This window comes from Pipra filicauda, unplaced genomic scaffold (assembly GCF_003945595.2).
Source record: "Pipra filicauda isolate LSUMZ 115617 unplaced genomic scaffold, ASM394559v2 scaffold24_size8852520_pilon, whole genome shotgun sequence".
Taxonomy (NCBI): domain Eukaryota; kingdom Metazoa; phylum Chordata; class Aves; order Passeriformes; family Pipridae; genus Pipra; species Pipra filicauda.
In genome coordinates, this window is record NW_024104365.1 from 3,708,260 (window position 1) to 3,722,206 (window position 13,947).

General features: G+C 46.0%; 1 protein-coding gene across 3 annotated transcripts in view; it reads right to left on the minus strand.

Annotated features, from left to right (window-relative positions):
• The window catches only part of DZIP1 (DAZ interacting zinc finger protein 1), a 42,006-nt gene extending 30,286 nt beyond the window's left edge, over positions 1-11,720 (minus strand). The window contains exons 1-7 of one of the 3 annotated variants that reach the window (XM_039381995.1): positions 11,632-11,720; positions 11,207-11,536; positions 7,762-7,833; positions 6,310-6,379; positions 5,749-6,243; positions 1,779-1,863; positions 512-636 (exon numbers count right to left, since the gene is read on the minus strand). In XM_039381995.1, the coding sequence (XP_039237929.1) occupies positions 512-636; positions 1,779-1,863; positions 5,749-6,243; positions 6,310-6,312 (708 nt within the window). In that variant the 5' untranslated portion in view covers positions 6,313-6,379; positions 7,762-7,833; positions 11,207-11,536; positions 11,632-11,720. The other 2 variants (XM_039381993.1, XM_039381994.1) reach the window with 2 other exon arrangements.
• Positions 11,721-13,947: the final 2,227 nt, after the last annotated feature.

Genomic DNA, 13,947 nt, shown 5'->3' on the forward strand with positions numbered 1-13,947 from the left:
AGCCAAATCCTAAGGATTTAAAGACCAACATGCAAGTTCTAGATTGCTTTGTTTTTTCTGAGTCTCTCTTCCTTGAGCTGCTTTACATCTTTGTTGGACAGTAAAGTTCTTTAAATTCTACTCAGTTTATAAAGTCACATGTAAAATCACAGTAATTTCTAAGAAACATGTAATAATCACAAAATATCATCATGTCAAAAAACCAGCTTATATTTCACCATAGTAAGGCAATTTTATCTGCTTCAATAACAGGCCACACATGTTTTGAACTGGCAAGTGCTAATGGAAGTGCTGTCTAAAGTATTAATTTAAAATATGTTTAAAACAAAAGTAAGGAGGAATTCAATGGTCAAAATTGTGGGAGGCAAGGGAGGGCAATAGTTCAATGCCCAAACATCATCACTGCTTGACAGGCAAGATACATTTTTGTTCCAGTCCAGTTACAAAATGAGCGAACATAGTCCAACATACTAATTCTTTTGCGACATTCACATACGTTAGTACACATTACCTTAGACAACCTGACAATATCAGCCTGTTGTTCAGATTCTAACTGGGACTTGGTGAGCTTCAGCTGCTCCTTCAGTTTTTCAATCTCATCCTGCAATTTTTCAGTGTTTGCTTTCCTCTTCTGTTCTGTTTGAAAGAAACACAGATTTTAAAAAGCTTTGTTGCCATTTCTGGAACTGTGATAATTACTGCAAATATATTTCTAGTGTTTCAGTAATATCTTCATGATGTGTAACTTCACTGGACCATTTTCCCTCCCACTAGCATCATTCTCCAAAGATGTTTTTAACTACTTATGTTCTCTGGACTGCTAACTTATCCTCAAATACTTGTACTACTGACATGTGAAATAGTTTATGAAATATTGACATGAAAAAGTATTCTATAATCTAATTTAAAAGGAATCTAAGCAACACAGGCTCAACAAAAAGGATGTACGAAGGACAAAGTGAATCTCAGTAATTCAATTCTGCTAGGTTGGATTTATTCTAAATAACTTTTGTAAGGAGCCCACTTGGAATACAACTAATTATTTATGTGGAAAGAGTTGGGGGAATATCACTGTAACAAAAAATGTTAAAATATGCAAAAATCATAACAATCTTCAATCTTATCAATTTACCAAGGATTTACTAGCCCATCATCTGGGAATCTGAGCCCAATGCAGAATATTATTTCAGAAATAACTGCATTGGATATTTCCCTCATAGAGCCATTTCAAGGCTAATCCTTTTATATGACAATTACTTCAGCTGTTTCTGCAGCATTTTCCACTGTTGTTTTTATCAAGTGTAAGGTGCACAAGAGCTGCTTTCTTCTTCCAATATATTCGCGCTTCCTCAGGTGCTTACTCAGACCCCTCTCCTGTTGCTGCTGTTTTATTTGCCTGACAAGCTACACTTCAGACCTCTTTAGGTTCTTCACACTTTTTCTCCTCCCAAATGCTTCCTAGTTGATTTCTAATCACTGCCATTGTTAGTCCTTAGCAATAAATCACAAGCATGCAGCCTAAAGAATTTAGAGATGAATGAAACTTTGAGAGCATTGTTTTCAAATTAAATTATTTTCCAGAGACTGAAACATGTTGCCCAGTACAATTTGTCCATCAATGTTGTTTGCATTCATACAAACTGTGAGCTGCCACCTAAAAATGAAAACTGAAAATTATTATTCCAAGTTACAAAAAATCATGGACTGCACATCCTCACTATATTTATACTTTTCTGAACTACTTCTCTTAATTTTTTTGGCAACATTAAAGTACATACCTATCTCAGACTCTCCCGGATGACGCCTTTGAATGTGACTTTGTAAAAAGGAGTAGGTCATAAAAGCCTTTTCACAAAACTGACACTAAAAAAAAAGGCGTTAAAAACATATTAGTAACATAGTAAAATATAGTGGTTAAGGTTTCTAACACATCATTACATTGTCCATACGTCAAAAGAAGGTAACTTTAATAAATTCCATATCATAAGAACAAGGACTAAAACTCCCATGGTGCCCAATTTCTGTAAAGTTATCAGTGTATTAAGTGCTATCTGAAGTCTTATAGTGATGGTCATGAGCAAGAATCTCATTGTGCTAGGCACTGTACAAACTCTGAACAAAAAAAGACTCTGGCCAAGCAAGTTCAAATTCAGATATAAACCCTATAAACTATAAGGAAAAAGTAAGACACTATTCAGCAAAACATGCAGACATCAGCCAACTAGCAGCTTTTTTTCAATGCTGGAAGAAGGATCCAGGGAACCATAAGCCTGTTAGTCTGACCTCAGTGCCTGGCAAGGTTATGGCACAGATCATCCTGAGTACAATCACACGACATAAATGACCAAGGGATCAGGCCCACACAGCATGGGTTTAGGAAAGGCAGGCCCTGCCTGACCAACCTGGTCTCCTTTTATGACCAGGATGGCATCCGGTCACTACTGGTGTTCCCCAGTGCTCAGTATTGGGGCCAGTCCTGTTTATTATCTTTACTATTGATGTGGATGAGGGGATCGAGTGCACTCTCAGTAAATTCACAGACAAAACCAAATTTGGAGAGAATGTTGATCTGATGGAGGGTAGGATCCCTGCAGAGGCATCTGGATAGGACAGATCAATGAGCCGAGGCCAACTGCATGAGGTTCAACAAGACCAAGTGCTGGGTCCTGCACTTGGGTCACAACAACCTCACACAGCGCTACAGGCTGCGGGAAGAGTGGCTGGAAAACTGCTCAGTGGAGAATGACCTGGAAGTGCTGGTTGACAGCTGCTGAACATGAGCCAGCAGTGTGCCCAGGTGGCCAAGAAGGCCAATGGCATCCTGGCTTGTATCAGAAACAGTGTAGCCAGCAGGAGCAGGGCAGCGATTATCCCCTTGTACTTGGCACTGGTGAGGCCACACTTTGAATCCTGTGTTCAGTTCTGGGTCCCTCACTACAAGAAACACATTGAGGTGTTGGAGCGAGTCTAGAGAAGGGCAATGGAGCTGGTGAAGGGTCTGAGGGATAAGTCCTATGAGAAGCAGCTGAGGGAGCTGGTGTTGTTTAGCCTGGAGAAAAAAAAGCCCAGGGGAGACCTTACCATTCTACACAACTACCTGAAAGGAGGTTGTAGCCAGGTGGGGGTCGACCTCTTCTCCCAGGCAACTAGAGACAGGACAAGAGAGGATTTATACTCAGGCTGTGCCAGGAGAGGTTTAGGTTGGACATTAGGAGGAATTTCTTCATGAAAAGGGTTGTTAAATATTGGAATGGACTGCCCAGGGAGGTGGTGGAGCCATCATCCCTGTAGGTGTTCAAGAAATGAGTGGACATCACACTTTGTGCTATAGTCTAGTTGACAAGTGTTGATCGGACAAAGATTGGACTTGAGGATCTCAGAGGTCTTTTCCAAACTAAGCGATTTTGTGGTTCTGTGAAATTCTCAGATTTCACATAATATTTAAATTGCTTCTACTGGTAATCAGGTATCCTATAAAATACATCCTTCAGCAAACACTAAAGCCATGAATAATTAAGACAAATTTTGTTGGACAAATGCAAACAAGTCCTAATGTAAAACCCAAGAGAAGTGATATAGTATGGCAGCCTTACTGCCAACCAAGAGGGAGCTTACAGTGTAACAGAATGCACATGATTTATGGAATGAAATTGACTGTGAAATAATGTTATCCATTCAACCAAAAACTTATGTCAGTTTGACTTGTTGGGAGTGAAAGAAAGCTTTTACTGCAGGAATCAGGATTAACCCAGGGAATATTTAAGTTTTGAATAATGCAACACTTTTCTTGTAACTACTTTTTACAGTGTTAGCCACAACGTGCACTTTATGCCTATGTTGTACATGTGAATAGAAGATTTCTTAGCAAAATATCAAAAAAGTGAAAAATGTTATTTAAAATTAAATTTGTATTACTCAGATCAAGGTATTGACCAACAAGTCTTAAATTTATGACTTGTAGGTACTGGTACCATTTTATAGTAGTATTTCATGGTTAAACTTATATTGGTGGTAGATTAAAGGCATTACATCTGAATTCCAAAGCACAGTTACATTAGCTATAAAGTGCACCTCCACTAAAAAAGGACAGTAACTATTTACAGGCTTATTTGCAAAACATCCAAGACTTTGAGGGGATGGAATCTGAACTATCCTCTCAGGAACACCAGTAAAATCCCTATTAACTGGCACTGCAGATCGGCCAAGATCAAGGTGCAGATAAATATTACACAACTATTGTTTACTGATCACACCGTTACCCTGCATTTACGAACACCAGGAAGAATTTAGTTTAGGTCTGGCATTCACACTCAGAATCCTGAAAACACTGTAGGAACTTCAAGTATTCAATCACTCCCTAAACTCACTTTTCCTAAGTGAACCTAAATAAGTTCTAGAGACAAGAAATTACTAACAGAGGGGAAAGAAAGTGTGTGGGGGGTAGAGCGGGGCAGAAGTTTACTTTATATGAAATTAAATTAAATTAAATGGGTTTCCATCTCTGCTTTACTGCAAACTCACTGAACAGAAGATAAGTGATGAGACAAGTTCACTACCATGTTTTTCAGCTTCCACAGAGACATACTACAAATATTTCAGGAACACTTGATGATATTTGCCAATCACAGTATGGGAATTATTTCAGTTTACATATAAAATGATGCATGTAATCAGTTTTGTTTTGTAACACAGGACAAACTGCTCTGTAAGTTGCATAAAGGTTTTTTAAAATAATACCACATCAGCAGCTTGTCCTTAAGACTAACACTCAAATGCGTGGAGACAAGGTTCCCATGAACCTTGCCATATTCATAGTTCTCTTGGGGCATAAGGTATCTTTTCCCTTAGAGAAACACTTGATCCAACTTAGCTGATGTCTTACAAAATTAAACTTTGCCTATAACTTTAAACACACAGACACAAAGAGCTAGCCTGAAATCATGTCAAGTCTGTGTCCAGTGTACTCTTTAGACTTCAGACTACATTTGAAGCTGTAATTTGCTTTCCTGAAATCTGCTGGAAAATGCTAAAGCTGAAAAATATTTAAACCGAACTATTACACCCACAAGACAAAAATCCCTCCCAAAAAAACAAAGAGCCACGACACTGACAGAACAGCAACGTACTAAGGCTCTTAGGGGAGACACTTAAGGAACAGATTGTTGTCTACAACACAGATTGTTGTGGAATCAGGGATGAGCTACGTCACTGGAGCTCTTTACCATCGTGCCTAAGTCACCTCTGAGTCACACACAAGCAGAAACTTTGTGCCTGGAGAACATCAGTGCAAGAAAGTGACTGCTCACAGACAGTACGTTACTGCTTAGCATCAGTTCTGATGTACTTGCCCTGTGTGTTTTCTGGCTATGCAGCTGACAGACAAGGCAAAACAGCAAGAGATGTCAGTAACACGTTTATCACAGGTTTTGCATGTGTGTGTGTATCTGATGCTTGAGATGCACCAAAAGTGAATCCAAGAATAAAGAGCACTTCTTAGTAAAAAGAGGATTTGTTAAAGATGATCTATTGCAAATGTCTGTGATACCAGCCAAACACCTGTGAAACGTGGATGAGAAACAAGTGCAAGCCACTTATTTCCTTTTGTAAGGTCACTGGTCCTGGAAGCTCCAGTCTTTCACCCAGCAAGTGACTGCACCCCAGCAGAGCAGGACCACTTTGCCACTCGTCCCAGCAGGCTCAGAGTTGGCAAGGTGGGGGTGACTGGGCCACCAGGACCCCTCCTCTCACCTGGTGGTAGTTGGCTCGGGCCTCCAGCATCATCTGCTGGGTGCTGATCATCTTCTTCCTCCGCCGGCACTCCTCCTTGAGCCCCTGGATCTCCTGCAAGCGCTGGGCCACTTCCTTGCCCAGCTGGTCGCGCTGGGCTTGTGCCTCTCGCAGGGCCTCTTCCAGGCTGCCGAGCTGGGCGCTGAGGTATTCCTGGGAGTGCAGCAGGTACTCGGTGCAGAGCTGCGCCAGGCGCAGCAGTTTCAGTAGCAGCGGGTCGGCGGGGCCCTGGCAGTGCGGGCAGCGCTCCCGCTCGGCGCTGCAGAAGGTGACGTGCTCCAGGTGCACCTGCAGGGCCGCCACGTCCCCCTCCCGCGACACCCGCTCCACGTCCACGGCGCTGAGCCGCCGCCAGTCCGGGGCCTCGTGCCGCGCGCGGAACTGGAACGCGGGGAACGCCGCCGGCGCCGCGCCGGCCCCCGCGGCCGGAGGGTGGTATGTGCGCTGGGAGAAGGGCTGCGGAGAGAGACACGGATCAGCCCGGGCCGGCACCCCCGCCCCGCCGCCCGCCCCGGCGCTCACCATGTCCGCGCTCCGTCCCTCGGGCTCCGCTCGGCGCCGGCGTCCTCCCTGTCGCTATGGCAGCCCTGGCCTGCGGGAGAGGCTGCAGTGACGCCGGGATGTACCGCCGCTCCCTCCCCCCCGGCCCTTCGGCTCCGTGCTCCGCACAAATCCCGTCCCCTTCCCCCTCCCGGCATCCTCCTCCCCCGGCCCCTCCCCAGCCTCCTGGCAGTGCCCCCGCTCAGCAGCCACCTCCTCTCTCCCGCGGGTCCCAGTGCTCGTCCTGCACCGCGCACCGTACGCTCGCACCAGTGCATCCTTGACCATCTTCACACGCTACTCGCACCAACAAACATCCTCGGCTACGCTGTTACCCATGTGCACCCTTAACACAGCTACACAGCGTATGCTTTCTCTCTCCACATTCCCTTCACTTCTGTGAAATCTATACATATCACCCTACAGACACATTTCATTGCATCAAGGTGCCTCCCCACCCAACACCCTGTGCCTCCTCCATGCTGTTCCTGACTCAAACCTTTCTCACTCCACCATAACATTACAGTCCCCTATCCCTCTGCTGTCCTATGCCCTTCTCCAGCCTTGTCTACTCCTCTGTCTCCCAGATGGGATGATACCCATCGCTTCTGCACCATCAGCATACGTACATATACCATTTCTCTATTCATCTGCTTCATGTTGCTGCACCCTCACAGGCCTCAGCTGGTAGCTCCATGCAATCTCTCCAGTGCAACTCCATACCCCTCCCAATGCCCACACACCAACCTCCTGCCAAGTTCTTTCAAACACCTTCCTCACCTAACACAGTCACACCCCCTTTGCATGCCACTTCCACATGCTCTCCTCACTCATCACACCAACATGCCTCTCTCTGCCTGGTATCACCACATACCAGACCATCTCTTAAAACCATATAACCCTACAGCCTGCCATTCCTGCCTCACTCTACTGATTCCAAACACTTCAGCCCCATGAAGCACCTCATGGCTTGCATACATCACCTACTTCACCATTTACGCCCAAATACTTTCCTTCAAGGCAACCAACAACTACTAATTATATCCCTGTCCCACCACAATTCCCAGTACTCCCCAGTTCAGCATTCCCATCGCTCCTGCTTAGTTGCTTCAAATAGTGTTCCCAAGCAGAACCATCCTTCTTCTCTATTATACAAAATTACCCTGTCCCTTCACTCATCCTCACCACTCGTCTCCAAAAGCCTGCTCTTTCTGTTACCATTTCTTAATATTTCAGTCACCTATCCTACCTCTGCCTTACCACCATGTTCCATGTTTATACCTCCCTAACTTTTCAGTCCCTTCCACACACACTTTAGTTTCTCATCCTCCTGGTCATTCCTAGATAAATACCTCTCAAAGAACATTCACACAATATATATCTGATCATACCATCATGCCATAGGTTCCTCTACATCATGCATCATAGACTCACAGAGATGTTCTCAAGGGACCTCTAGTGATCATCATCCAGTCCAAATTTCTGCCGGACACTAGTTCACATCACCTGTGGCATTTAAGATGAACAAACAGTCTATGATCTTTCCAGACAACCTGTTGCATGGCTGTGCTCTCCTGACAAAAACAGTGTTGTTATAGGTACTAATACAAGGACCCTCACAACTTACCAGCTCTTAGTTTTATGTAGGTTTTTATGTTGGTTTTTGTGCCAAAAAGCTTTTCCCACATATATGAATTGATGCAACAAAATACACCTGGCCTCATTTAATTCCCCCATCGTAGCAGACAAACAACAGGAAAAGAAAAAGGAAAAGGAAAAGTTATTTCAGTTGGAAGAGACCTATGATCATCCTCTAGTCCAACTGCCTGACACTTCAGGGCAGACCAAAAGTTAAAGCATGTTCTTCAAGGGCATTTGTTACGACCCGCCCCAGAAAAGGGGGGGATAACCCAGGTTCTTATTAATAAATCCCTTGGGGTGGATTAGAGTGAAACGACACTGAATAATCGGTGTTTGAAAACATATATATGTAGGGTTTATTTTAGAACAATTTTGTTTCAAAGATAAACAGGTATGTTAGCATTTTGGGTGTTTTCATCTATATCTATCACCTATAGTAATATGGCATAAAGGTAACCTTTGGTGAAAATGCATAAAGGTGAGAAAGAGAAAGACAGGATAAGGGTAAAGGAGAGTAAGAAAAAAGAAAAGATGAGAGTGGAAAAATGTATATAGTCACCGCCCACTGGATCCAGCAATGGAACTTGATAGTCCTAAAAGTGACGGTCTTGATTTGCTGGCGGTGGGGGAGAAGAAAAAAGCCAAACCCCCAAAGAAGTTACCAGTTGATATATACTTCCAGAACGCTTTTGCACCTCCCCTGGGGCAGGGAGTTTTCCATGGAATAGTGTCATGGGCCATGCCACGAACCCCCAATATTTTTTCCCACCTTTCAAGATTGGCAGAGGGGGGGGATGGGCATGCCACGAACCCTCAACATCTCCTGGGCCCTAGTGTCCATTCTCAACCTCCCCAGCACATCTCTGAACCATTCCTGCACATCCTATCACTGGATCCCAGGGAGAATTGATCGCTCTTCACTCCCCACCAAAGGAAGCTGTAAAGAGCAATGAGGTCACTCCTCAGCCTCCTTTTCTCAAAACTGGACAAGCCACTCCTCACAGGACTGGCTTCCAGCCCTTAAACCAGCTTTGCTGCCCTGTCCTGGACAGGACCTGTCCCTGTCAAGGACCTCACATCCTTCTAAATGGTGGGGCCTAGTGCACACAGCACTCCACCTGAGGCTGCACTAATGCTAAAAATAGAGTGATAATCACCTCTTTTGACTGTCTGGTTATGCTCTGTTGGATGCACGCAACACGGTCAGGGCAACCCCTGGGACTGTGGTGGTCCCTCTCTATACACACTGACTACATTCTGGCTCGGTGTCAAGAGGTGAGGAGGCCGTGCATACCTATTCCTCCTGAAGGAAACTGCCACATAGCAGACTCATGCTCTGACAGGGAGGAATGGGGCTCTGTTACTGAACACATGCAGCAGAAGTGTCTTCCTTGCAGTCAGCACACCCAGTGTGCAATCCAAAACCACAACCACAGGACACACCTGGTTCACAGTACAGACACAAGCATTTCCTTCAGCGCTCAGCTACCAAAACCCTACCCCAGCCAGTACCAAAAGACTCAGATCAGTCTCAGGGAGAGTCCGACACTCAGGGTCCAACTTTTATCAGTCTCCCCCATTCTTCACACCCACATCCACTCCCCACACAAAAGAAAATATGGAGGAGATTCCTTTCTTTCCATATCCACAGAGAACCACAAAGACCTCTCTTCTGTTATATTTGCATATTGAAAAGTTACACCCTTCCATTTTCCCCACTTTTATAAAAAGTTTGAAATCAACCTTTCCAATAATACATCTAGGCCCAGCACAAGGTTACATTAATTTACAAAATGAATTTCAATGTATCAGAAATATGAACAGAGAAGTTAATAACATGAACTCAGGACAGCAAACCGTCCTGCTTGTTGGCTCAAGCCACCCTGGAAGGTAATGCTCCAAAATACTGTGGCACTACAACTTGTTTTTGGACCTTTAACCTTAAGGCTACTGGCCATACTTTACTGCAATACCTGAAGTCCAGTTCCATTCATTGTTTTAAATTTAGAAAGATATTGTGTGATGTTTGCAACATTAAGTCTTCTCCTGCAAGGATGACATTTTTGTCACCTCCTTTTCCATGAAAAGGGTCTCCAGCAAATTTCTACCTTCAAAGAAATCTATTTAACATTTTTTATATGTATCAAATATGGATTTGAACTTCGCACTGCTCTAAGTCCTTAAGTAAAAATATACACTGTTAATCTTCTTCAGAACTATTCCTAATATACCACATACTTCCATTTACTGTAGAAATACATTTCTGTTTCTAAGCAGCTACATTAAAAAAAAGTTCAAATACTGACTACAGTCCAAAATGTGCATGCCTCAAATTCATTAAAACACTTTGAAAATATGTGTTTGAATATTTTTTTCTAGTCAAGGGAACTGTTAAGTTGCACGTAATGAAATCTAACTCCTAAAGATCTGAGCCTAACATATGCTCCACCTATTTGACATAGGAGAAATTTCTTTACATAGAAAATGTGAATTTTGCAAACTACCAAATTTGTCTGTCAAGCAGAAGGAGCCTGAATAAGCACACATGCAATAAGGGCCTTTAATTGACAGATGCATGGATTTAATAAGAAAAAAAAAACAAACCAAACCAAACCCAAACACCCAAAACACTATTTAAAGCCAGCAAAGTAAACCAAGCCTGTGGATACGCTTATTTTCCTCGACCAATGTATTTAGTGAGGAATATCCACACAGAGTTCCATGCTGCTCCAACTAAACCTGCTTTAACTGAACGTGACCTCGCAGCGGCGCATCACGAAAGGCACAGGCCGCCCAGGTATCTCCACGGAGGTAGAAAGAGTACGTACGGACTCACACAGCCCTTTTCGATTTCATTTTTCCCTTTCTTTCTGCCGGATTTACTCCATCCTCGGAGCTGTGCCCATGCGGGGTCCCCTCGATCAGGGGTGGCACCGCTCCCCCGGCCACCCCTCTCCGCCGGGGCGGGCGGCACCGAGGTGAAGCAGCGCCTTCCCCCGGCGGTGCCCGCGGGCCAGGCCTGGGCCTGGTGCTTTGAGAGGCGGCCGAGCAGGCCGGGCCTGCGGGAGGCCCTGAGCCGGGCTCCAGCCTCCTGCCAAAACCTCCCGCTCCGCTCCGCAGCGCGGCCGCCTCCCCGCCCCCTCCCTCCTGCCCCCGGGGAGAGGCCCCGCCGGGCGCTGCCCTCCCGTCACCCTACAGCGTCCGGGATGGGGGGAGAAGGGGAGACCCCTCCGCTCACCTCGGGCTGCTGCTCCGCGGGGCTCGGCGCCCCGGTGCGGGGCTCGGAGCCGGCGGGGCTGCGGCCGCTCCCCGCCCCGGCCGTTACCGGTGGTGCCGCGGCGGGAGAGGGCTGCGCCCCGCCGAGCCCGTCCCGCGCCGCTCCCGCTGCACCGCGGCCGCGGGCGGCGGCTGCGGAGGGACCGGCGGCCGAGGCAGGCGAGCGCTCCCCCGCTGCTCGCCGACTCTTGCTCCTTGAAGCCTGCCCGGCAGATGTTGGTGTCCGGGAGGGATGTCCTTTGTCTCGGTCCCGTCCCGAGCCTCTCCGACCAAGAAGCAGCCTTTCTTCTTCCTTTTTGTAAAATACAAGGGGAGTTACTACAGGCTTTGGAAAGGCTGCCTTTAGAAATTAAAGGCACGCAGTCACCCAGGACGACACGTTTAAACCTGTGGAGCAGCGAACTCCTCAGCGGGATGGGGAGTCCCCCGGCGGCGCGGCAGGGCAGCGATGGGCCGGGAGGATCCCGCCTGCCCGCCGAGCCGGACGGGGAGCTGGAGGGTTGCAGGATCCCGCCTTTCTGCCGAGCCAGACGGGGCGCCTTAGGGACTGAGAGCATAGGGCTAACTGCAACGGGAGAAGGTGTGGGTCTTCCATCAGTGTTTTCCTGACTGTGTGCAGGAGGACACCATGTTCCAGTGCCAGGGTAAGGCCGAGAGTATGCTTAACCAAAGTAACGTCAGGTAAAGTTGTAATTTTCAGTGTATATATGTATTGTATCGTGCAGGTAGAATCATTCCAACACCTACAGGTTACATCAGATCCTACTAATTTTATTCCTGTAAGGGTTTTGAATTGTATTTTTCCATGATAAATGGTGTGCAGCCTTTGTAGCCACAGGAAAAATTTCGAACAGTTTGTATTTAATATAAATTATGTTGGGAAATTCAGCAGAGGAGGTAATCACTGCACATTTACAACACCTCATCTTCATTGAGTAGTTCCATTCGGCCAGGGAGACACCACTGTGTTTTCCAAAGTACACAGATTTACTGAGACACCAACTTTCCTTCCTGAACCATGAAATTCTGTTGCGCCAGTGTTGATGTGGGCACATACGCTGCAAACACCAGCTTTCAGCTTTAAGAAAAGAAGTAATCGTTTGGGTGCTTCAGCTTTTTGTGTCCTAAGAGTACTTCGGCATGCTCCAGTCAGTAATGGGCATTCGATCCATAGGTACAGGCTAGAGCTACTCTGAAGGAAAATCTGAACATATGTGAAATGTGGATGTCCGGTCCTCAGTACTAGTGATTTTTGCTTCAGCAGATCTGCTGCTGTTGGTCTACTAAAGCAGGCATTGCCAGAGGAAGATGCTTTATCAAGGCTTTAGTGTGGTAAAGCTTAATTAAGAGAGGACTTTGAACACTTGTCTGACAGTCACAGCTTCCATGAGTCAGGCCTAGTGGCAAATATGCAGTACCAGTTGATGAGCACGTTATGTGAATGGTTGGAGCACTCACTTAGAGAGCAAGATGCTCAAGTGCAGTCCCTTCTACGCCCAAGAAGTTTCATACCCCATACCCCTCTTAAAATGCCCTAATGACAACTTCATAGTCTGTTCAGCATACCTTCCAAGGATCTCTTGCTGCAAAGGTTGATTTTATATCAAACCAAATGCTAACTGTGTAAGAAAGTCTTGGAGCTTCTCTTCAGTTGATGAGGGGAGGGGTATATGAAATGTGCAGAAATATGTGGATCTTAGTTGCTTACTCTAGTATCTGTTTAATATAAAATACACAAGTAGGCCTTGGAATGAGAGCTATAACCGAGATTTCTATGCTGTAAAGGGAGGGCCATCACCCTGTCATTCTTTCACTCTTACTTTGTTCCAGAGCTTGATTAATCTTTAATTACTACCTATGAGTGGTACAGCCTCACTTGGCAGGAGTGGGTATTCTTTAACCCACATTAGTGCCAAGTTCTTCCCTTATAAAGCTTGGTGACAAAAGTGCTCTCCTAAAACATATATGGATTTACTAAGAGGAGACCAAGACCATTTGCAACGTATTTGTGAGGCTTATAGAGGGTACCTGCAACTGGAGAACACAAAAATGAGAGAGTATTTTGATTGTGGGGTGAAATACAATGACACGTTGGCCATGGCTATTTGGGAAGTGTCCGGGGTAACAGGGGTGTCATCCAGGGCCCATCCCACCATCCAGCCAAGAGCAGAGCAGCTGAGGTGGGGGAGCACCAGGGTGAGCCCCAGCCCCAGACATCGGGCACCTCCCTGTGGGCAGGGATGGGCTGAGGCTCGGTGAGGCCCATGGCTGGGCAGGGCAGGGCTGTGGAGGGCTGGAGACTGGCCTTTCTGCAGTGTCGCTGGGGCAGGGGCTGACAGCTCTGGGGGGCTGACATGGTGTCCTGGGCCCTGGACAGGTCGGGGGAGGCTGGGCAGGGGCAGCCAGGCCTGGCGGTGCCCTCGGGGCACTGGTGGGAACTGTTAAATGGAAAAATTATCTGCATGTTTTGTGGTATGGAGGAGGATACCATACATGTTCTGCAAGGTGTTTTAATTTGAGAGGACAGTGGGAAAACTGTCCTGGGAACTGAGAAATAGACTCTTCAGTAATCTCTCTCCTACAGCACTCTCAGAGTGATGCATACAAGTAATCATTAACTCTGGAGGAAATTTGACTTCAACTAGCTAATGGTGCAGGTATAATAATGAGTCCAGCCAGATTCTAAGTTTATTGAATCTTTTC